This window comes from Delphinapterus leucas, chromosome 19, assembly GCF_059928025.1.
Source record: "Delphinapterus leucas isolate spDelLeu-1000000601 "Yukka" chromosome 19, BTC_Dleu_Yukka2, whole genome shotgun sequence".
NCBI lineage: Eukaryota > Metazoa > Chordata > Mammalia > Artiodactyla > Monodontidae > Delphinapterus > Delphinapterus leucas.
The window spans coordinates 48,812,418-48,836,521 of record NC_143147.1 but is presented as its reverse complement, the minus strand read 5'-3'; the positions used below and the strand labels follow the sequence as shown (position 1 = coordinate 48,836,521).

Genomic DNA, 24,104 nt, shown 5'->3' with positions numbered 1-24,104 from the left:
TGCGGACACATCTCGTCGCCTCGGGAGCTTGTTTTATCGGATTCGCGCCTGGCCCAGGCCTACACATTACATTCTTATGGGTGGGGCACAGGTATCTGCGTTTTCAATATGCAGGGTATTTCGGGTATGTTGTGCATTTTGGTCTGTGAACTACTATTCCAGGTGCTTAAAGAAATGTTCATTGACCATCCCCCGACCCCCGTTCCCTTCCCAAGGCTCCCACGGATGGCACTCCCTCTCCCTTTCCCTTCAGTAAAGCCAGACAAAGCAGGGTCTCTTTGGATTTTTTTTTTTTTTTGTAAAACATTCTTTTATTAAAAGAACAAGTGCTGTTTACGAACTGCCCTTCGTACAAATAACATCCGTTATACAAAGATACAAGATCCGAGTTATGCACAATTCCAGGCTTGGAGGTGACAGGGTAGGGGCATTGCCTTTTGGGGTTGAGGATATAAAGGAGGCTTTAGAAAGAATGAAAAAGGAGCCCCTGGGTTTGCAAACTGTAGCTTCCCCTCCCTGCTCCCCTAGGAAGGGTCTACTACATTGAGACAGGCTGGGGCGGAAAGGCGGGGACAGGCGAGGAGCCAGGGTTTGGGTCTCCAGTCCCACCACCTAAGTCCCAAGTTGGGCTGAAGGACGTGACCAAAGGGCAATGAAGGCACGCCCTCAGTCCCCAACTTTTCAGTAGATCAAGTCAAAGTGGTTGGGAGCCAGACACACTTTTAATCTGGTTTGATGTGACCGGAGGGAGCCAGGGTACTATGCCCCGCTTTCCTGCAAATTCCCAACTGAAGTGACCTTAATCCCACCAGGCACCTCTCCCCAGGAAATAAATTGGGATAAAGGAGAACTGGAAGCAAGCTGCCTACCCTTAACTCTGGCCCACCACACACCAAGGAAGATGCTGGAAGCTGGCAGGGGGAGCCTGTGCCTTTGAAAACTTGTCTGCATTTCCAGTTTGGGAAAGGGCAGTGTAGAGAAGGTCACCCTTTCTCAGAGCTGGCTCTTTCTCTTTCCCAGGCTCTGGCTCCCTTCCTAGGAGTACTTCCCTAGAAGTCAGGACAGGAGTGGGCAGGGGTGCTCTCATCGGCCTCAAGGGAAGGGCGCCTGGAGGCAGCAAAAGACCTAGGAGTCTGAGGGGAAAAACTCATAAACAAATCGGAAAAACTTAGAGAAGAAAAGGCAACCTTTAAAGTGTCATTGTCTCTGGAGAGGATCCATCAGCTCTGAGCTAAGACAGTCAGTGCTTCACAGATACCCCCCACCCCGGCACAGCCCTGCACTCACACCACGCATCACACACACAGGGACAGACGGACAGCCACAAGGAGGCAGCGCAGTGGGACAGGAGAGCCGAGGACCGGGAGGCCAAGGTCCTGAGGGCTGGTCCTGGCTCTGCCCCTGAGCCCCTGCCCCTCCTAGGCTTGGAGCTATCACCTGTGAAGCAAGGAGCTGGCTCAAAAGACACCTAAAGACAGGTCCCTTCCAGCTCTGACATTCGTGCACTAGTTGTGACCTCAAGGCCAGACAGCGGCTCTGCATGCACACTGCAATCACACCTCTGCGCTGAGGGGCATGACGTACTAAGCGCCACTCTGCATTTTCAAACTCCACTTCCGCCCTGCAAACCACATCCTTCCCCTCCCCTAGACAGAGCCATATATAAATCTGCATCCCTTTCTACTCCCCATCCAAATTCATCCTAGAAAAAGGGACTGAGGCTGGGAGCAGGGGCGCGGGGCGGGGGGGGGGGTGGTCTCGGTAGCCATACCCCTTGCACTGGGACCCCACTCCATCCTGAAGCGCTCCAGACCTTTCCTATTATAAAGCTCCCTCGAAAGAGGAAATGCATCACCGCTCTCATGTCCCCCTGCCCCCAATTGAGGCACAGCACCAATCCATACCCAGCCTGGGTCCCTTCTTCAAATCTAACCTGCCTACCTGCCACTGCACCCCAGCCTGGGGAAAGTCAGAAAACAGAGACTCTTGGAGATGAGAACCCCAGACTCTCGGGTGCTGGAGGGAAGGGGAGGTCTTGGTTCCAGTGCACTAAGTCATTTGGACCTCTCTCTGCCACAGCGGCCTTGGGGTGGATTGACTTCCCTCACTGTCCAGAACAGAAGCTGACTTTGGCTATAAGTGGGCCGGCCTTGGGCAACGGTGTGGGTGTGAATGAGCAACTCTTCTAAGAATCTCTGAAGGTTATTTTTCTTTTCAGTGGTTTGGGGGCAGGGAGTTAGCTTAACAGATGAAGATGAATAAAATGCTGAATTCTATCATTTGTTTCTAACTGATGTTTAGCATTAATAAAAAGGGAGTATTTCTGAGGTCGTCACAACTGCCTCCCCCCTCCCCCCCCAAGCCCTTGCAAGTGCCTAAGAAATTGCCTCTGAAGGATCCCACCCACCCCCTCCATTATCAGCTCCCTAACATCTTACAAAGTCTTATCAACAGGAATATTAATATTATTTTCAGTATCAGAAAAAAACCAGTTGAGCAGCACAGGCAAAAATATATCTGCACTACGTTTCTGTCATTGCCAAAAATATACACATCTTCTTTTCTTTATTTAAAAAACAAAACAAAACCACCAACAACAAAAACCCAAACAGAAACACACACACACACAAATCCACACATGCAAAGAGACTGACTAGACGTGGTCATCAGGGAAGCTGGCCACGCTCCTCCTGGCTCCGACCCCAGTGCACCCGACACAGACACAGGCTTCAACCTCGCCCCTCTCCTGGCTGTCCCACCGGCCCTCAACCTTGGCCACCAAAGGCTCTGGGCAGGTGGGGACTCTTTAAGGTGAGAAATGCCCACTACACCCTGGGGAAATAGCTGGTGGGTGAAGGGACAGTTGTAGGTCAGCGTAAGCTTAAGTCTCCCCTGGTGGGTGGGGGTGGGGTGCGGGAAGGCAGGCTGGCTAATCCTGGAAGGTTTCACTAAAAGAAGTGGCACTTTACCCCCCTTGCCTCATCCCCCAATCCCTGGGGCTCCCCTTTGCCAGGGAAGCAGGACCAAGTATCAGTGGGGGAAGGGGAGCGCTGAGGGGGCACTGAGACCATGTGGAGTCTGGGGGAGGAAAGGCAGGATATTACCCTGATTCAAAGCCCCCAGCCCCCAGTTACTCTCCAATATTGGAGTACGGTTCTGGTTTTTGTTAACCATTCAGGCCCCAGAGAGAGACCAAAGTTGGTGAGGTGAGAGGGTGCAAACAAGAGCTGGGAGCGCCCCTCTGATACTGCCTCATCAGAGCACTGCTCCTATCCCTGCCCTCAGCTGCCCGGGCTCCAGCGGTAGACAGACAGACAGACGGACAGACACACGCACACGCATACACGCTCTCTGAGTCAGGCAGCTCCATCTCCCCACCCTCGGCACTCCTAAATCCAATAGTGCAAACAAGGGGCAGGGGATCGAGGGGGCTGGGCCGCCCACCCCCTGCCTTCCCCCAGCCCATCACTGGGGCCCACTCCCCAGAGGTAGGGAGGCTTGGGCCAAATTTGATGCCATCCTACCCCTTCTTCAGCCCCCTAGTCTGTGGGCTTTTACAAGCTCAGCTTGTGACCCTTGTCGGGGGCAGGGGAAGGGGCCCAGCGAGAAACAGTCCAAGGAAGCCCTCTTGCCATCTGCCCAAGTTGGGAAGAAACTGCAGGTCAAGTAGGGCCACCCCTTCTTCCATAAAAGACTTCCGCACAGGGGCAGGCCCAGGGCCTAGCCCCCCACTTATCCCACTCAAGTGCTAATCCATTTTACGTGGCGGGTTCAACCAACCCCCCACTTATGCCATGGCCCACTTTGCTCTCTGGGGAACCTCAAAACATTCGCTGAGAGTGGGGGCTCCTAGGCGGTCTTGGAGCCTGTCCTCCTTCTGAGCCCCTCGCAAAGGGGCCAGTGCAGAGGGGGAGGGGGGCCAGATGGAAGGGGGCTCCCCTCTCGGTCTCAGTCCTCGGCACCAGGAGCGCCCCACACTCCCCGGGCCTCAGCACATGCTCTGGGCCGGGGCTCTCCAGTGTCTGGGTGCAGGTGCCTGCTCCAGGCTGGGACCCCCTCAGACCAGGATCTGCCCCTCCACTTGGGGGGTCAGCAGGAGCCTGGGTGGCTTTAGCCTTTTTCCTGGTTGGCTGAGGCTCCTTTGTCAGCAGTCTGGAAAAAGAGGAAGGAAGACTGGGGCTTTGGGAGGTGTCTGGTCCTAACACCCAGTTGAGAATAGCTTCCTGGGTCAAGAAAGCTGACGTTGGGTGCAGTAAGGGTCTGGGCTTTGGCGGCTGCACACCAGGGTCACCTTGTGTGTGTGTGTGTGTGTTTGGGGGAGTTGCCCTGCATAGGGCACCCAGCTAAGCAGGCATGTACCAGCTGAGGCCCTTTGCCCTCAGAAGGAGAAGGGAGGGCCTTTCTTGAAATGGCCCACCCAGAGCATCATCTCCTTCTAAATGGTCCAATCAGAGAGGAAACAGCCTTTCCTAATGGGTCTCCCCAGAGGAACGCCGTTTTCTAACTGGTCCTTTCGCTATTAGCCCATGTGCAAAGTGTATCTTTCTTGGATCTGCAGGAGGGCACCCGTGTGCTGGCAGAGGCCCTGGGGTCTGGAGCAGGGCCCTCTGCTGCCCTAGGGGTCGCCTCCTTCCTCCTTCTGGTGACGCATCTGATGATGTGCCTTCTAATGCCCCCTCGCTGCCCATCCAGGAGAAGGGAGACAGGACGGTCCCTCTGGCCCACTCCCGGCCCCTCCCCCAAGCCGGACCCCTTACTTACCCCTCCTTTGGGGCCACTGCCACTGCCATCCGCCCCCGACAGGCTGAGGAAGGGGTTGGTCTGGGCAGTGAGGACTGGAGGCCCGCCTGCTGCTGCTACTGCTGCGGCCATGAGACTTGTGCTGTTGCCGAGCGAGGGAGCCACCAGGGCTCCGGCGGGCAGCAGAGGTGGGGCAGATGCTGTGGGCAGCAGGCCAGGAGTGCCCGCGGACAGCAGCGGGGTGGAGCTCCCAGCCAGCAGGCTGGCCATGGGCAACTGGGAGCCCCCGGCCATCTGCAGCCGCTGCAGCTCCCGCTTCTGCTGGATCTGCTGGATCATCTGGTAGACAACAGTCTGGTGTTCCTGCAAGGGGCCCAGATTGCTTACTGGCCAGTGGGCCCCAGGGTCATCTTGCCCTCACTGGCCTGGGCACCATCCTATCACACTAGGACCATGAGGCAAAAGACCTGGGAGACACTCAAGGTTCCGTCTAACTCCCTCCTCTGGGCCTCAGTCTCCCCACCCAGACCAGAAAGTGGTTGCAAACCCTCAGCATTTGGCACAGCTGGGGCCAAGTGCAGGGGGTTTAACATCCCTGGCCCCACCCCTCCCCTCACTAAATCAATTCCTCAGTTGCTATGACAACCACAAATGTCCCCAGGGATGGTATGACCCCAAGTTGAGAAACACTGAATGAGGTCAATAGTTTTCAACTCCCCTCTTTTTCATTTGTTTTTTCCCTTAAGAGTCATTTATTTTTGCTTTGAATAGGCAAAGCATTTTCAGTGTTCCAAAACCCAAAGTGATTTATTAAGGCTTATCTTCAGAAATCTTGCTTTTACCCCTGCTGCCTTCTGGCCTCTGTAACCAATTGAATTGGTTTCTTATGTATCTTTCTCATATTTCTTTATACGAAAATGAGTATTTTTCTATTTTTTCAACTCCCTCCTTTTTAAAAGGAAGAATTCCTTTCCTCCAAAGGAATTTTTAGCAGAACTCAACACACAAGAAAGACCCAAAAGGGGCTGCTCTGGTTGAAGCGGTGTCTGTCACCTGCTTGGCCACCGCTCTACGCAGACCCTGAAGTTCCCCACTGAAGAGCCTTGGGGCTGGAATTGGAAATGCTCAGTAACTGAGGACTCACCACCCTCCAGAACCTCTCGCTAGGATGCGATCTGGGGCCACTACAGCATCCCTTCCCCAGTGCCCAGGGGCCCCCCGAGAGGAACCCTTATGCCCTCTGACCCCACATGACCCTTAGGGGCAACCTCCACCCAGCCTGGGGCTGCCCTCCCTGGGCTGGCCCAGACCCTCTGAGAGGGCCCTTCCAGCAGAGCTGGGGGAGGGGAGGTGGCCCAGGAAGGGGGGGGCATTACCGGGGTCAGCTGTGGGGACGCCAGGAGCTGCTGGAGCTGCTGGAGCTGCTGCTCTTGCTGCTGCAGGAGGTGTCGCTGCTGCTCGGTGAGGCTGAGGCAGGGGGACAAATCACAGACCATGGGAAGGGACAGCGGAACCCTCCTCGCCTGCTCCCCTAACTTCCCAGACTCCCTCAGACCCAGGTGGGGAGAGGCAGGGATGTGAGATATTAGAGGACTAGAGCGAAACGGACTGAGCTCAGAGAGGACAGTGGGAGGGAGGCACATCAGAGGGAAGAACTTTCCCAGAAGGAAAACCTAGGCTAGCTAGGGTACAAGGCATAAACAGACGACTTTGTCCCTGGAGAGCTACCATCTGGAGGGCACTCACATCTAACATCTAAGGAGAACCTGGGGTGACTAGATTCTAGACCCTGTAAGATCAGAGGACAGCTTTCCTTCTGAGGAACTGTGGGTGTTTGGGGGGATTCCCTCCCAGAGCCAGCCTCCCCCTTCCCTTCCCCAGACTGAGCTCTCCCTCACCTGTTGAGACAACCTGGCAGCTGCAGCGCAGGGGCCCCGCCAGCCTGGCTCAAGCCCGCGGGGTTGGGGGCGGCAGCCCCATTCAACCCCCCCAGGAGCCCATTGAGGGGCAGGGCCCCGCTGCCCGCCAGCCCCCCCAGCAGCCCCTCAGCCAGGGGCATAGCCCCCAGCCCCGCTGCCCCGGGTGCCCGGCCTAGCCCATTCTGTGGCTGGGGCGGGAGCGGGGCAGGGCCCCCAGGCAGGGCCAGGGGCAGAGTAGCAGGGCTCTGCTGGAGCAGGGGCAGCGGTGGGGGCGTGCTGTGGAAGGACAGCGACGAGCTGCTGCGGCTTGGGCAGCCTGAGTGTGGGTCCTGGGGAGGGAGGGGGAAGGGAGGGGTCAGAGGGGCAGGGGGCCAGCATGACCTTTCTGGCCCCCGGCCCGGCACCCACCAGCATTCTCACAGAGCACAGCCACCCCCCCCTTCCCCCAGGCAGAGCCACCCAGGAAGAAGCAAGGCCCAGGATAAAGGACAAGAATCCAAACAGTCTTCACAAGTCACTTCCTAGGGGCCCAGCACCCCTCATGATGCTTGTTTAACACTGAACAGTGATGACGGTAGTGACCACCTGGTGAACCAGACCCAGGGGGTTCAGTGCCTGACCTGGACTAACTCGTTACTGCCTTTTTATGGGTGAAACCAGTGGTTCTTAGACAAGCTAAACAACTCTGCAGGCAGCTGGAGTGAAAGATTCAGGCTCAAATCCCATGTCCACAATTTAATGGCTTGAGTGGCTTCTCTGTTTTAGTTTCCTCACTCATAACAAGGGGGTAAGAGGAGAACCTATTCCATAAAACTATTGTGAAGACGAAACACACAAACCCTTTAAAAGTCTCAGCACAAGACGTGACAAAGGGCAAGTATGCAATTAATGTCGGTTACTATTATGACTATTGTTGCCCAAGTCACACATTTAGAAAGTAGCAGGGAGAACAAGAACCCACTTTGTTTGATTTCCAGAAACAACCACAATATAACAATAGCAACGGCTCCCCCAACCGCCAGCAATTACACGGGGATTATTTTGTGTGCAGCTACAACAAACTATAATAAACTCTTCACAAACACTTCTCAAAGAGGCCTTCCCTAACCACCTTATATTCAGAGAAGAACCCCACCCTCCATTCTTTCTCATAGCCCTCAAATTATTTCCATCTTAGTACTTTTCCTGATTTGTAACTATTGACTTTCTTGGATTGAGCCTGTCTCCAGGAGCAAGACTGTCCGATTTGCACACTCATTGCTTAGCCAATGCCTGGAGCTAAGTAGGCACCTCATAATTATTACTTATTTAATGAAGGAATGAATGGGTCAGTCAACCAATTACTCAGCCAATCACTCCATTGTCCAGCCTCCAATAGCCGCAAGGTAGAGATGCAACTAGAAGGCCCTTGCACCTCCCCGCTCCTGCCCGTCCCTGGTGCCCCTCCCCGTGGCGCCCACCTCGGAAGACGTGGACAGCGAGTTGTCCAGGCCCAGACTGTTCTTCCCCGGAGGGCTCTTGCTGGTGCTCAAGGAATCGCTGCTGCCGGCTGAGGGAGGGGGATCACGGAAGGAGGTCAGGGGCTGGAGTCAGGGCCAGTTCCGACCGCACAGCAGAGGCCCCCATCCCCGGGCTGGGTGGGATTCCCCTTACCTTGGGGAGGCAGGCCATAGGGCCCAGGGACAGGGCCGTTGGTGGCAGGCAGGGCGGCAGGCAGGGCGGCGAAGGGCACAGAGAGTTGCACGTTGAGAATCTGCAGTCGCTCTTTCTTAGCCGTAAGGCTCAGGATCTGCTCCTGAAGCCGCTGGTTTTCCTTCTGCAGTGCATGCAGCGCCTTCAGCATCTCCACGACTGTAGACAGAAGGCGAGAGCGCCTGAGCCCCGCGGGTCTGGAAGGGCTGGGGGCCGGGCCAGGTGACCGGGGGCGGGGCCTGGAGAGGCGGGGCCTGACAGAGGAAATAGGACTGAGACCCAGCAGAGAAGGCGCCGGCTAGCGAGGGACTCAGGTGAGTCCTGGGGAGCTAGAGGTGTGAGGACCACGGGTGGGGCCTGAGGCTTGGGGTGGAGGCCAAGTGCTTGGGAGGGAAGGGGCGAGCGGAAGTTGGGGCTTAGTAAAATAAGGGCCAGGAGGTCGTGAGGGCCAAAAGCCCTGCGAAGAGGGGGCGGGCCCAGGAGCAGGACCCAGCGAGGGTTAAAGGCAAGGCCAGCGGTTGGCCAGAGTTAAGGCAGGGGCGGGGCCGCAGGCGGAACCTTAAAGACGTTTGGGGACCTGGGAGAGAAAGGTGACCGAGTCTGGGGGTGTCCTAGGACAGGTCACCCAGCCCGACGTCACCCCTTCTCACTGTTGACTCCGGCCTCGCCATCGCCCTGCTTCTCCAGCAGCTGCTCCATGTTAGTCGTTCCGGGGGCCGCTGGGTCCAACTGGCCGCCCCCGCAGGGTGCTGTCTGGTCGAAGAGTGCTGGGAGACTGCTGATAGGGGACCTGGGGTCAGAAGGGAAAACCGAGCTCAGGCTTACCATACTCCCCCACTCCTGTCTCCCTGCCCTCCTCCTCCCGCCTTCGGGGTTTCAGTCATCCCCTCTGGATCCCAACCTCTTCCCCGCGCCCGCCTCTCCGCTCTCTCCTCCCTGACAGTCCCTCCACCCCGCTCCCAGCCCCTCCCCCAAGCCGCCACTCTCTCCCTCACATGGAAGACAGACTCTCCTGGGGGGAGGTCCCCCGACATCGGAAGCTGCAGTCCTCCAGGTCTGGCTCTTGGAAGGAGAAGGAGGGCAGGGATCAGCGAGGAAGAGGTGCCGTCGGCCTCACAGTCCCCGCCTGGGAAGTGGGTGCGGCATCTGGGACCGTACCGCAGACCCCTTTCCCCAGGATCTCCCAACCCCAGATAGCCAGTTCTAGTTCTTAAGGCGCTGGGAGCCCTGGCTTGGAAACCCAGCGCCGTGGGAGGCAAAGCCATGAGATCTCGTCCCTTCTTCCTTCTCTAGGCAGAAAGGCTCCTGCAGCCTGGCTACTTTCAGATCCACCTCCTAATTTTTTTCCTGGAAAACTTACAACTTCAGAGTCATAGAAACTTGGGGCCTACACAGTCCTGAGTTGAACTTGGATATGATACTTACTTGCTGTGTGACCGTGGGCTTGAAACTAACCTCTCTGAAGTGATTGTTACGAGGATTAAAATAAGGTAGTAAATGTGAAGCATTAATCTGAACGGCTTAGCTGGCATGCAGCAAGGCCTTAATTACTGTAGCTATTATAATCAGTTTTATATGACTTTTATATTAATAAACTAAAAAATTAGATGTCAAAACCCTCTGTTGGGCCACTGAATTCCACTTTGCGTTTTGGAAAAATACAGTCACCTACTCTGTAGGGTTCTTAATTCTGGAATCAGATTGGCCCCTTAAGGCTTACCTGAACTGGTAAGCCCCGCCCTCCAGCCGGCCAGGTGGTACCTCTGCACCAATCAGCTCTCTGGGGCTGGGTTGACTCTCCAGGGAGAGGGAGGGGCACTTGTGATCCGCCCCCTTAACTCCTAAATACCCAGAGAGGCTGTTGTCCAGCTGGTGGGATCTCTGTAAACTCTGATCCCAAGAACTCACTAAGAGGCCAGCAGGGAGCTAGGCTACAGCGGTAGGAGAACGAGGCTTGGAGCCAGGGTACCAGAATTTCAGCTGCTGCGCTGCCTTTCCCTACCCCAACTGCCTTGAGCAAGTCATTCATCTCTCTGCCTTTTTGTTTTGTGAGATGGAGCAGTATTTATTCTGCCCTGTCCTGTCCCGCCTCCTCACGGGGGTTTTAATGTGAAAGTGTAGGTTTGTTGTGTGTGGAATGTTTTTTTGCAGGGTGGGCAATGGCCAGAGGGTGCGGGCAGCCAGAAAGCCCTCCCATCCTTTCTGGGGTGACAAGCAGGTGACAGGTGCCCCTCAGGCCTTTGGGAAGAAAGGGGAATGGGGTCAGAGACTCACATACCTGTGTGGCTGCTCTCGGCTTGGGTGAGGAGGGGGTTAACGGCACCCATGGGGGTTCCAAAGATGTGGGTAGAAGGGAGACTAAAGGTGGAGCCAGCCAGAGAAAACACCTGAGGGAAAGGAGGTAGAGTCCAGCCTGGTGGTTATTCTTGGATCTAGAGCACAACTGTGTGCACCGGGGTGGAGGGGACCAGGTGTGCTGGGGAGGAGAGAGGACCAGAGAGAGGGAGAAGTCTGGTGGTGATCAAGCCCAATCTCTCAAATTCTCATGGGAAGCTGGGGTCCTCAGCAGGCTGTCCCCCACCTGCCCAGGGATGGCGGAGCCCAGGAGTAAGGCCTCACCTGAGTGGTGGAGATAGAAGCAGAGGAGGAAGGGAGGGTGCTGGTGAATGGGGAGCGGCTGAGGCGGGGCAAGGCCGAGGTCCCTGGGGGCCCCAGAAGGCTGGAGGAGAGGGGGGTGCTGCAGACAGCCCGCAGCATTCCACCGCCGTGGGAGATGGGGTCCTTATTACTGGTGTAGATGCCTACAGGCACAAGACAGACACAGAGGGAAGCTTAGAGTCACCCCTCCCCCACGCCCCACCTTAGTCAGGTGGCTAGAGCAGCCTCTCCCCAAGGAGAACACTCCCCTGGATCTGGCCACACACCAGTCTCACCCTCTTGCTGCAAAGATGTCACTTCCTGCTTGGGTGACATCTGCTTGCCATGCCTGCTTATTCCATTGCCCTGCTAAACCTGGAGAATTCCCAGTTTTTCTAATCCCCCAACCCAAACCTGGTTAAGTCCTGTTGGCAATCTCTCCCACTACAACCATGCAGAAAATGGGTATGGGGGAGTGTCTCAGAGGTGACTGTCACCTGCATCCTTTGTCTTTTGGAGCAGTTTCTATCGCATTTCCTTCTAACTGTATGTTTGTGCCTCTGTCCCCTCACTAGACTGGCTGGGCCCTGAGATACCCTCCATCCCCAAGGGTCACTAACCTGCCCCCAGCAGTGGGGACTCCAGGCTCAGGCTGGGCAGGCTCCCGGAAGGCCCAAAGGTACGGGAGGCCAGACCACCCAGGCCAGAGCTGACAAGGGAACCTCCGGAGAAGGGTGAGGCAGCAGTGGCGGTAAAGCCAGCCAGCTGGGCACCCGGCAGGGAGGGAAGGGCCGGGCCCCCGGTGCCCTCCTTGTTGCGGCTGCCCTTGGGACGGCCTGGCCCGTGTCGGCTCTTCTTGCTGGCTTTGTGCTTCTTCTCCTTCAGGCCTGTCTCAGGGGCCTCCTCAGCAGGCACAGGGGCGGCGCTCAGTGTGGGCATCCGCTTGTGGGTGCCTGCTGAGGTCCCGGACCCCGAGACATGGGGTGACTTATAGTCCCCAGGGGACGGGGCCCGGGCCCGGCCCGAGCTGGAGGTGGTGGTGGAGAAGCGCATGATGGGCCCAAAGCCAGAGAAGACCACCTTCTGCTCAAAGAGGTCAGCCTTGGGGGGCTCGGGGGCTGAGGGAGAAGGAGGAGCTGAAGGGGGGCGCACTGCGGGCTTGGAGTACTTGTCCTCCTCTGGCTGCTCCAACTTGGGGAATGCAGAGAAGTCAGGGGAGCTCTGCAGGGACGAAACTGCAGAGGGGGAAACGGAATTACAGCTGGACCCCAGATCCCCTGCCTCCCTCCCACTCAGTGTACACTAGTAGAGAGAGCTCTGGTCAGGGGATGGGGAAGCTGAGTTTCCTGTCCCAGCTCGGCCACTGTCTCTGTGTCCTGGGACGAGTGTCCCCGCCCTCCAGCTTTCCCGCCTGTGATAAAGTAGGAGGAGAATAACTCCCACCCTAGTGAGCTCACTCGATGACTACAGAGATTACAGGAGGTTAGAGTTGGTGCTTTAAACGTGGTACCTGACAGCGTAAGTGCAGGGGATAATGAATATGGTTATGGGGGTTGGAGAGGTGGGCCCTGAGGGAGACCGGAGGGGAGTTCCACCTCGAGAGGAGAGGGCTGAGGGGAGGGTGTGGACGGGAGTCACTTGGTGGGGATCCCCCCCCACCCCAACCACTTTAGGAAGCAAATGAGACGCAAACCAACATAAAAAGGCCCTTGGTAGAAAAGCTCAGGGCCAAAGACTGTCCCGCTCCCAGCCTCCTCCGGGACGCCCACACTCACCTGCAGGCTGGAAGGGCCCCCCAGAGGAGGAGGAAGAGGAGGAGGAAGAAGAGGAGGAGGCGGAGGTAAAGCTGCTCACACCTTTCCCACTGCTCAGCTTCTTCCCCTTGTGACTCAGGCCATGGCTGGAAGACTTTTTCCCCTTTGAGTCCCTGCTGCTTTCAGAAGTCTCCTGAGTGCTGGCCTCGTGGTGGGAGGAGGAGGAAGCTGAGGAGGAGACCTGAGGGAAGGAGGAGAGGAAGGCTCGAGGCCGGCCCCCAGGGTCTGGGCTCACCCTGACTTGGGAGCGGAGCAGGACACAGGACCTAGGGCTCTACTGGGGGAGCCCAGAGTTAGCTTCAGGAAGGATTTTCAGGCAAGGGGATAGTGGCAGGAGCTCCTAGACCAGGGAGATGGGGAGGCAGCTCTGTAACTTCTGGGTGTGAAGAGTTGGGAGCTCTGAACCCAAGAAACTGTCTGTCCTTCACCTCGGGCAGGCGAGAGATGAAAACAGTCTCAGAGCCTGTACTGATGCACGTATCTTCTTAGTCACTCATTTAAGAAATACTTAGGGGCTTCCCTGGTGGCGCAGTGGTTGAGAGTCCGCCTGCCGATGCAGGGGACACGGGTTCGTGCCCCGGTCTGGGAAGATCCCACATGCCGCGGAGCGGCTGGGCCCGTGAGCCATGGCCGCTGAGCCTGCGCGTCCGGAGCCTGTGCTCCGCAACGGGAGAGGCCACAACAGTGAGAGGCCCGCGTACCGCAAAAAAAGAAAAAAAAAAAAGAAATACTTAGGCCTAGAGGGCTGGACTTGTGTTGGGAAGTGGTGTGCGCAGGGAAGAGGAACTCCAAGGAGAACGGCCCCATTCCTGGGCCCTCCAGTCCCCGCCACTCCCTCCATGCTCACCCCAGATGCAGCCACCTGGCCGACAGCCTGCTCCCCAGCCACTCCATGCCCTTCCTAGACAACCTGAGCTTCCATGCCCAGCCCTCTGACCAGAGAGCCTAGCCTTCCTCTTCCCAGGAAACATCTTCTCCTTCCAAATCCGGCTCGAGAGCCCCCTCTTCCGTGAAGTCACCCTATAGCTACCTGGGGTGGAACAAATCTTTCTGTCCTCTTATTTCCGGGTATCGTGTACCCACCCAAATCAGCCATCAGGTGCCACACTGCGGTCCCCCACGTCTGAGGGTGGCAGCAGTGGCTGGAAGAGCAGGGTCTCTGGGGTCTGTTAGCCTGGTGGGTTCTGCCGTTTACCACCGTGTTATGTTGTGTGGTCTCTCAACCTCACCGAGCTGCAGTGTCCTTATGGGGCTAATTACGCCTATTTGGAGAATTACGAGGACCGCGATGCCAGATGCGTAGTATGGGGTCAATAATGATGATGACTCTGATGGCATGGCTGCTGGTGATACACTGCAGAGACAGTGTCCTGTGGTGGTTAAGAGAACAGGCCTTCAAGCCCGACTGCCCGGGTTCAAATCTTGACTCCACCACTCCCTAGCTGTGTGCTTTTAGGCAAATTACTTAACTTCTCTGTGCCTCAGCTTCTTCATCTATTAAATGGGGTTAATAAAATACCTACTTCATTGGATTATTTTGAGGATTAAATGAGCAATTCCCCCAGGCATCCCCTCCATCCCCCTGTTCCAGAAGGGAGCCTGGCATGTGGTGAGTGAGTTAGGGCTTTGTATGACTACCAGGGATGGCTTTTCCTCCTGGTGGAGACCAGGTATTCAGTAAATGAACAAATGCCAGAGGGAGGATGGATGGGAGAATGAGAGCCACCCCGTGCTGCCCCTTCCTGGGCGGAGCCCTGGTCTCTTGTCTTTTTCTTTGTTCTTTTCAACAGCTGGAGTTCTGAAGGGAGCCAGATGTGGTTATGAGAGCAAGGGAGGAGAGGGCCCAGGGGGAGGGGTGGCTGAAATGCTGGGGTGGGTGGAGGGGGATGGGCAGAATGCTCCAACACATCCAAAGGGATGCCCAGCCACTGGGATAACTCCTAGATCTCTGGCCCTCTCTTTCCCCCTGCCTGCAAACCCCAGGGAAAGACCAGAGGGCGCAGACATCAAGCTTTTCCAGGTGAGCCCTGGGCAGCAGGGAGGGGAGAGGGTTACTGGGACAGTTGCCACAGCAACATCACCCTGGAAACCTGATACCTGAGCCTCCTGCTAAGATGCCCAGAGCTCTGCCAACCTCCTGAGGCCAGTGGAGGTGAATGGGGCAGTAATGGTGACAGGAGGAGGCAGTGTCTCCAGGCCCCTGCTCTCCTTCCATGGGGAGGACGGACTGGAAGGAGGGGCAGGGAGGGCTGCTCTGGCTTGGATTAGCCATTCCCTGGCCTCGGATAGGGCCTGCTGGTTGCTTATCCAGATGTTGCCAGTTTCTGGAGTCAGGCCTGACATGCCATGCCCCTACCGGGAAGGTGGGCTCAGTGAGGGTTTCAGGGTGTGGTCCACAGGCCTGCCCCGCAAGCCATCAGGGGCCACACTTTCAGTCCCTCCGGCCTGCATGGAGCGGGCTTTTGGTTAGGCGACAGGCTCTGGGCAGCCTCCTGATGTGGAGGAGGGATGAGAGTGAAGGGGTCCTCTCTGCCTCGCTTTGGAGAAATGGGCCCCAGAAAATCAGAGAAACACCATGAGTACTGTACCTGCAGACAGGAGCCCAGTGCTGAGGCCCTCTGTCTGGACAGAGGCAGATGTGAACATCTGGCAGCTAGCAGGCAGGGTGGTGCCCCCCACCCCACCCCTACCTCTCCTGGTTGGGCTGAGGAGCAGAGGCCCCTCCTGGGCTAGAACAGGAGTAGAGCGGGGCGGGGTGGGGAGCAGAGGCATATTAACACGAAGCTGAGGAGGTTCCCAGGGGTGCTCACCCTGACCCCTCACCCCGTGCCTCCCTCCCGCTGCTGTGGCCATCCCTCCTGGGTGTAGGCAGCAGTACCTTGTCAGCAGTGGGGACCACAGGTGGGGTGAGGATGCTGGGGGGTGACTCAGGCCGCTTCTTGTGCTTCTGTTTAAGGCGTTCTTTGTCCTTTCGACTCTGGGGAGGAAGAAGGGACTGGAACTGATGCTGGGGAACAGTCTGGGTCAGGATAAACACAGCACATGCATGTGGGGAGTGGGGTCCTTTCAAGGACAAGGCTTTGTGGGCACCATCTCCCCCTATGGAGGGACTGGGGGACTTTGGCGGGACAGGAGTGGCCCAGGCAGGTTCCCCTGAGAGCCGACAGCCCTTCCCCCTCCTCCTCACTGCCTGCTAAAAATAGCCTGTCCATTATCATGCCAGCGACACAGAGCGCCACTCATGTGAGCACACACCCGGGACACCGAGCTGTGCGCCTACAAGCTGGACCGACACATGGCTAGACTGTGGCGTGTGTGCAAATGTTGGGGACACTGTCGTGTCATGGGGAGGACACGGAGGAACCACACAGATACAAAGAGCCCCAGGGAAGCCAAGCCTTCACCTCACCCTCCGTGACCCTCACATGTCACTTCCTCAGTCCCCTCTCTGCCCTCAGTGGCCTCAGAGGAAGGAAGGGGGTAGGCCCTATGGCCTTCCGGAGACCTGGGTGGCTTCTTGAAAGAAACAGGTGTTTGTGAGTGGGCAGGAGGGGTAGAGGGAGAAGCCTTTTACCTTCTTCTGGCCCCTCTCGTGGTGGGAAGGGTGCTTCTCCTGCTGTGTGGACGGCGAGGCCGACCTGCTCCTCCGGCCAGCGATGAAGCCGCTACCGCCTCCCCCTGTGCCTCCCCCTCCTCCGCTGCCTCCCCCGCTCGTGTGCCGGGATGTCTTCTGGGGAGAGAACCGAGAGGAACTGCCACACCCTCCTCTCACTAGCCTAGGAAAAGGTTCCTGAAGATCAGGGACCCCCCACCCCCACACTGCCCGTCACTAAGAGGACCCTGTGTCCTTAATGATACTCTGCTCAATGGAAGTGCATTCCCTAGACTGGAATCCTACTTTCCCTGCTGGCTTGTCCAGTGCACAAGATTCAGCAGGAGCTGAGGCCCAGAAGAGGTGGGGCGTCTCGGCCCAGCAAGGCACGGATGGAGGCAGGCCTCTCACTCCCCGCCCACCTCTTCTCACGGTGCCCTCTCGGCCCCTCTCAGGCCCTGGGCCACGGCCCACCACCGCCTCCTTCCCTGGGGTGGAGGACATACAGGACAGCCCTCACGGGAGCCCCTGCTCCCCTGTACTCCATACCCCATCCTCTCCTCCAGACACTTTGCTCCAGCCATCACCCCTTCTCCTTTGTTCCTGGCCCTCCACCAAACACAGTGGTTCCTTTTGTCCCAAAGGACCTGCTGCCCTTAAGAAGTGGGGGGTGGGGTGGGGAGTAAACATCCATAAGAAAAACCCAGACAACCCTTGTGCTGCCATTCCCCCCAGCCAGGGCCTTGGACTCCCCACTGCCTGGGCTGATGGCTTCACCTGTCCTAGACTTATAGCTGTTCCCTCTAAGGTCACCCACTACCTCCCAACTGTCAAATGCAAGCACTAATTTCAGGCCTCGTCTGACCCCATCCCTCCCCAGCGGTGGGCACTGCTTCTACTCTGCTGAGCTCTGAACTCCCCACCTCATGGTTCTCTTCACACTTGAGCCCCCTACCTGGTGGGCACCCGGGGATTCCAGCCCCAGCCTTATACACCTGGGGCTGCCACTACCACCCTGCCCGGGGGCCTCACAGCCACCAAATCTGAACATCCCCACTTGGCACCTCCGATGAACCAAACCGAGCTCCCTACGTTGTCTTAAGTTGATATCAAACCCTGCACCTAGATGACCCTATGACTTATGATCCAAAGTAGGACACTTCTGAAAATGAAAGGGGGAGCTATTAATAATTACACCAGGGCAAAAGGCACAAACTGGGACTCTCCGGGGCAGACCAGGACATATGCTAGCCCTACAGAAGTGTACTGCACCACCTGTTCACAGCACCCTCAGGTGCTCAAGCCCCATCCACCCAGCACTGAGAGCCTGGATCCTACGTGCCACCCTCAACTCCTCCTTCTCAGCTACCCCGACATGTAGGCAAGTCTATCTAGAAATGGTTCTAGAACCCAGCTTCATCCCTCCATCCCCCCTTTCTCACAGCTGTCTCCCAGCCGCCGCCCTGGCCCTTCAAATCTGGCTTCACAGTGGCTGCCAGGGTAATCTTCCTAAAACACAAATCTGATCATGTTACGCTCTTGCTTTCAAGCAGCCTTATAAGCCTGTAGCCTGGGGGTGAGGTCCAAGCTGCCTTCCCAGTCAGGCCACAGCATTACCTCTCCAGGACACCCCACAGCTTCTGGAAATGCACGTCTCTCCACAAACATGGATTAGCACCCCTCCTCCCGCCTCTCCTTGGGCCCCTGAACCTGGGGCAGAAGCAAGTCCAGCTCTGGCCCGGCTTGGGCTTTTTCGCCTCATCTCCTGCCTTGTCCCTCCCCCACACCCTGGTCGGCCGCTTATGAATGCTTTCTCATCTCGGGACTTTACCCACGCCAGTCCCTCTGCCTGGGATTCCTTTCTCTCTGTCTTTGCTTAGCAGGCTGCGGAGGAGCTTCAGACTGTCTGTTCTGAATCCCACACACCAGCTATGAGATAAATAACAGAATCTTAGTGGGTCTTAGCTTACTCATCCATAGAAACGGGGAAATGCAGTACACCTAGTTCTTAGGGTTTTGGGGACGATCACACAAAAAAACACACATAAAGAGATTAGTACAGAGGCTGGGACACAGCAAGCCCCACAAATGTTGGCTCAGCTTAAATGCTGCCTCTTCCTTGAAGCCTCCCAGACTCTGACAGGCAGGGCCTGAGCTCCGTCCTCTGGATGGAGCCTGGTCCGGCTCTGATTCACACCCGTCAACTGTGCTTCAATTATTCCTCATCCAGTGGTGAGCTCCTCAAGGGCAGGGGCATAGTTCCTTCCACGTCTGTCCTCCCAGCACCAGGCACTGGCCTGGCCTGGAGCCCATACCCTCTAAACCATGGCTGACTGACCCATTCATGCCCAGATGAAACTCACCATTTTGCTGAAGTGGTATTTGCAATAACCACAGTACTTGACATTGTCGACCTCCAGCACTTCCTCCTCACACAGCAGGCCTGCCATTTGGGCACTAACCAAGAAAGGTCAGCCTGAGAAGGGTGGCCACAAACCAGACCGGCCACCTCCCCTGCACCCTCCTAGATCCCTGCTGGGGTGAAGCCAAGACCACCCAAGGAAAGCACTGCCATCATCTCCAAAGACACAGCAGCTAGGATGAACCTATTTGGCAGTCACCCATGGCAAAGCTCGGAGGGGGTTGGTACAGCTGGCTAGAGAACCCTTCAGGGTGGGTGCAGGGCAGGCGGGGCTCTCACCAGGTGACATGGAAAGCTTGTCGACATCCGTGGCGGTTACAGGTCATGCAAGCTCCTGAGGCTGCCTTGCTTTCCCGGCCCTGCTCCTCACAGATGTAACATGTCTGCGGGATACAGTACAATCGTGCCCTCCTCCCTTTCACCTGAGGGATCCTTTGGTCTCCCCCCTCAATTCCATCCTCTCCACGTGATCCTAAGTCAGGGCTATCCAACAGCACTTTTGGTGATGATGGAACCGTTCTCTACCGCACTGCCTGATGCAGCAGTCACAAACCGCGTAAGGTTACTGAGCACTGGAAATGTGGCTAGTGTGACTGAGGACCTGAATTTTAAATTCTATTTGATTTTAATTAATTCACATAACCACATGTGGCCAGTGGCTACTATACTGGACAGTGCAGTCCTTGGACGGTGAGCCCTATAAGGCCAGGGACTGTGTCTGCCTTCCTCACCGGTGAGCTCATCCCCACCTCTGGGCCTTTGCACATGCTATTCCTTCTGCCTGGTACCTGGAACTCTCCCCCCTCATCAAGGATGGCTCCTTCTCATCCCCCAGGTCTCAACCAAAATGTCTCTTTCCTTGACTACTTTATCTAAGGTAAGCCCCCCCCGCCCCCCCGCAGGGTATCCTTTATTTCAGTACCTTGTTTGTTTTCTTTACAGCACTTAACACAAGTTGCATTTACTTTATTTGCCTGTTTATTGATATCTATAGTCTTCCCACCCAGAAGTGTGAGTTCCGTGGGGCAGGGAGCACACCTGTCTTGATCAATGTAAACACTGTGTGTCTAGCATCTGGCCCCAGTTTTGGCACATAGTAGGCACTCAGTAAAACGTGCTCAGTGAATGAATAAGTGAACTGCTCGCTAAGGTCTACCTTCAGGCAGTACTTCTGCAAGGGAACCTACTATTTCACTTGAGTTCCAGAGCACGAGCTTGAATCTATCAGTGGAAGGTGCCTACCCTCCTCCTGAGTTCCCCGAAAGTGTAGGTTGGACAGAATCAAATTACACTGGATGAAGGAAGGGCTGGAGGGACCCAAGAATGGTTGGCTAGGGAAGGGACTGGTATGGGGCAGGTAGGGGCCGCTGACCTTGTTGAAGCGATCATGAGGCACGTACTGCAGCACGATGGGCTCCATGGTGAGCACGTTGGCAAACTGCACCTCAGGGATGTAGAGGGCACACACCACGTGGGCCCAGCCTGGGGCAGTGTGGGGCTGGCCTCAGCTGCGATGGCGAGCCCAAGACCCCCACCTCTCACAACCCCATACTGCAGATGGTCCCCTCCTCCATGGCCTTCCCATCAGACTCCACTGCCAGCCAGGGAAGGGAAGGGAAACCAGCCTCTGCATTCCACCCCCACCCACAGACCACTCCTGCCTTCCCAGACCCTGCTCAAGGAGCCTTGCTGACCTCAGTAGATGAGCCCTGGGGCTCAGCACCCCCCTCACCTCCATTGTCAGTCCTCTTCAATGCCCCATCTTTGTGTGGGCACAGCTCACACCTCTGCCAATAAAAGGGGGCACAGGGGTTTGGGGGGTGGGCTTTCCCAAAGCGGGTGGGGGATATGCTGAGCTGGGCCCTCCCTGAACACATTCAGAGGGCCCCAGGATGTAATGATAAGATGTCTAAGGAGGAACTGGTGGGGGTACAGAGAAAACAGGATTGACCACGAGTGATCATTGTTGAAGACGGGTGATCCACATCAATGTGAGGTTCATTAGAGCACTCCCTCTACTTGTGTACAGGTTGGAAACTTCCCATAATAAAAAGCTCAAACAAACAAGCAAACAAAAATAAAAGGCCCGGTGCCTGAGGTGACGCAGTGAGGGATAAGCTGAGGGACAGATGGGGTTGGTGATAGGTGTGCAGGAAACAGGAAATCCTGTGTGACAGTCCCACCCCAGCCTCAGCCTCAGAGTCCCCTAGCTCGGTGGGGAGTGGGGGGGGGATGCTCAGGTGTACAGAGGGGAGAGAGGAGTCTCAAACTCACCACCCTGGCTGCTCGCTCCTGAGATTCACATTTCCTGCAGAACCAGGGTCCTGTTGGCACCTGGACGATGCCATAGCAAGCTGGGGATGAGGGAGGAGAATCACCAAGCAAATCTGTCACCAGGGGCTGTTCCCAGAATAACTGGGGGAAGGGGGTGACTCTAAGGAACTAGGCCAGGGGGCTGTTCCCAGCCTGGGGGGCACTCACTAGACAGCAGGACCACAAGGAATGCCCAACAGCACGCAGCCAGCTTTCAACCACACAACCAAGTCCTCCAAGCAGAGGTGGGAAGTCTGAGTCCTTGACCTTAAACTTCTAGAAGATCCTCCCCTCATGCCCTTTCTGTACCCAGCTTTCTGTTTCCCAGCTCCTGCCAGGACCAGTCCTCATCATCAGGAAGAGAAAATCAGCGGAACAACATTTACGATAGACAAACGCGTTTTGTTGTTATTGGGGGGGGGCATTTCTTAAAGGGCCAGTAATGGAAGAGGCGGGGAAGTCGGGGGTCTAGGGAGCTCATCTTCTGCCACTAACTATAATAGGTACAGCTCAAAAGTCAAGGCCGAGAGCAGGTGCAGTGCAGGTAACCAATAGGAGAGTGGCGGGAAGACCCGACAGCGACAGGATTAAGGGCTGTCCCAGGAAGGGGGGGGGCAGCTGGCTGTGCCAGACAGGCGGGAGATGCCAGTCTGCGCCCTCGGTAAGATTCCTCAAGGAGTTAACTCCCGAACCATGTGCTGCTGGGGGAAACTCCAAACCTCCCTCTTCTCTATTCCCGGCCCCCTGCGCAACCTCTCTCCTATCCGCAACTCTTTCCCGGAGGATTTTAGGAGTCCCTTCTCCCCTGGGACCCTTCTCCTCCCTTCCCAATTCCGCTCCTCCCAGTATCCGGAAGCAGGAGGGGAGGATGACCCCCCCCCTTGACCTCTCCCTCCGAGAGCCGGGACCAAAATAACCGGGCGGGAGGGTACACCTCGCAGGTAAACATTCTCCAAGCAGCCCCGACACTGACGGTGTGGGGCGCGTTGAGTGCACTCATTGGCCCCTAGACTGTCCCCAAACTCCCTCAACTTGGGGTGGGGGGCGCGGGACTGGAACAATAGGCAAGAAAACAATGCCTGACCCGGTCCTCCAGGACCGGGCGGGGGCAGCCCCCCGACTCCTCCCTTCTCTTCAGGTGGGGTGGGGGAGGGGCGCCGGAGCCCCGGGAGGTCTCCAGAGGGCGCGGCCGGGGGCTCCCTGCCCACGCCGCCCCCTGGGTCCCTCCGCCCCCCCGCGGGCCACCCCCATACCTTGGTGGACAGCCACGCTGCATGCGTGCCCATCACAGTAGACCAGCGGATTCTCGGCCCAGCCCCTCTCGTCCGAACATACGCAGCAGCCTCCTACCATCTCCTTCATACTCCCATGAGCTCCCTCCGGGGCTGGGGCGGGGGGCCGGCCGGCGGGGGTCGGGGGTCAGGGGGGGAGGGAGGGAGCGGGGGGCCGCGCGCCTCCTCGCTCCCTCCTCCTCCTCCTCCGCCGCCGCCGCTTCTTTTCTTTGCCTCCTCCTTCCTCCTCCTCGGCGTCCTCCTCCTCCTCCTCCTCCTCGCTCGCTCTGTCTGGCCGCCCCCCCCGCCGTGCTCTCGCCCTCATGCCCCGACGGGCCCCCCCCCCCCGCAACAATGAGACCCGCGCGCCGGGCTCGCCCCCTCCGCGCCGCACGCCCAGCTACCAGGGCCGCCCGGCCGCCGCGCAGCCCGGGCCCGGCGGGGGAGGTGCCGAGTGGCACATCGCGGGCGCCCGCCCGCCCCGCGCCGCCCGCTCACGCGCCGCCTCCCCGGCCCCCCTGCCCGGCCGCGGCAGCCATGGCCGCGCGCCTCCGCTCGCTCGCTCCCGGCCCGCCCGCCGCCCGCCGCCGGGTAAAGTCTTAGGTTCAGGGAACAAAGCCTGGCTTGGTAGGGAGCTTTTCTCTCGCTCGCTCCGCGCTCATTCTCCCTCTTCCTTTTTCTTTCTATGGCTCTCGGTTGGCGCTCCTGAGCCCTCCATCTGCTTGCCCTTCGGTCTCGGCCCCGGGTCTCCGATTCGCCAGCCCCTTCCGCCCAGGTCTTCGTCTCTGCGACTGTTCTTCAACCCCAAGGAAACTTGGAGGTGGAGATCAGGGGAAGGGGAGCTAGAAGCAACGGGAGCGACGTGGGCTGCTCACCCCTCGGTGTGCGGGGGTCTTTTTGGGTGGCCGCTCGAGGGCTCTTCCCTCGGAGGCCTGTCTGGAGGGTAGACAGTGTTACACGCAGACATTTGTTCATTCAACAAATATTTATTGAATGCTTACTATGTGCAGTCGTTGAGATAGAGCAGTGAACAAACGGGTGTTCCTGCCCTCGGGGAGCTTCCGGTCCAGCTCACAGGCACACACGCACGCACAGGGACTCAGACTCCTCAGAAGCACGCCGAGGCACCCACAGACACACAGACTCACTCTTAGCTTCATCCAGCCACACTACCCTACCCTCCCAGAGGGGCACACCCCAGGTCCAGCCCTTCAGGCGCGCTTAAAGACCCACGCGAGTTAGAGAGCCACTACTGCGGAAGTGCTCACGAACAACACATTTACACTTGAGCTCGATACATGTACACAAACACAAAACATAGACTCACACACAGCACCCCAAAGTATTAAAGTCCCTGAAATTGGGTCTGGGGAAGAAGTGAGGGGGCGTCGTCAACCCGAAGGCTTCATCCCCAAGGCCGGTGTGGGCAAGGGGGACGAAACCTGACCCCCCTACTTCCTAAAGGGGGTGGACATCCGCAGGGACCAAAGGTCACACTCCCGCAGAGTAAGATGGGGTGGCGGAGGGGAGAAGCAGCCCTGGGGGCTTCAGCGACACTTCAAAGGCGTCGGGGCCGGGAACGCTTCCTGCGGGGGAGGGGCTGACCGAGAGGAGGGGGGAAAACCGGCCGGAGGACTGAGGCGTGGAAGAGGCTACCCCCACTTCGGCGCAGGCCCCCCTGGCCGACTCTTCCGCCGGGTCCGC

At 57.4% G+C, this 24,104-nt stretch overlaps 1 protein-coding gene across 4 annotated transcripts; it reads right to left on the bottom strand.

Annotated features, from left to right (window-relative positions):
* Positions 1-283: 283 nt before the first annotated feature.
* Positions 284-22,692, bottom strand: MLLT6 (MLLT6, PHD finger containing). 4 transcript variants are annotated; one of them, XM_022557692.3, is made up of 20 exons: positions 22,383-22,692; positions 21,091-21,170; positions 20,549-20,603; positions 20,189-20,298; positions 19,096-19,199; positions 18,758-18,851; positions 16,377-16,532; positions 15,681-15,779; positions 12,845-12,983; positions 11,609-12,223; positions 10,971-11,152; positions 10,630-10,738; positions 9,347-9,413; positions 9,002-9,141; positions 8,313-8,510; positions 8,120-8,208; positions 6,639-6,988; positions 6,117-6,207; positions 4,762-5,103; positions 284-4,152 (listed from the first exon to the last, which is right to left on the bottom strand). In XM_022557692.3, the coding sequence occupies exons 1-20, from the start codon at positions 22,489-22,491 to the stop codon at positions 4,111-4,113; spliced, it is 3,171 nt and encodes a 1,056-aa protein (XP_022413400.1). In that variant the 5' UTR covers positions 22,492-22,692; the 3' UTR covers positions 284-4,110. The 4 variants fall into 4 exon arrangements, with proteins under 4 accessions (XP_022413400.1, XP_022413399.1, XP_022413398.1 ...); XM_022557691.3 differs by having other exon boundaries at positions 12,764-12,983; positions 16,377-16,529; XM_022557690.2 differs by having other exon boundaries at positions 12,764-12,983; positions 22,383-22,691.
* Between the last annotated feature and the right edge of the window lie 1,412 nt (positions 22,693-24,104).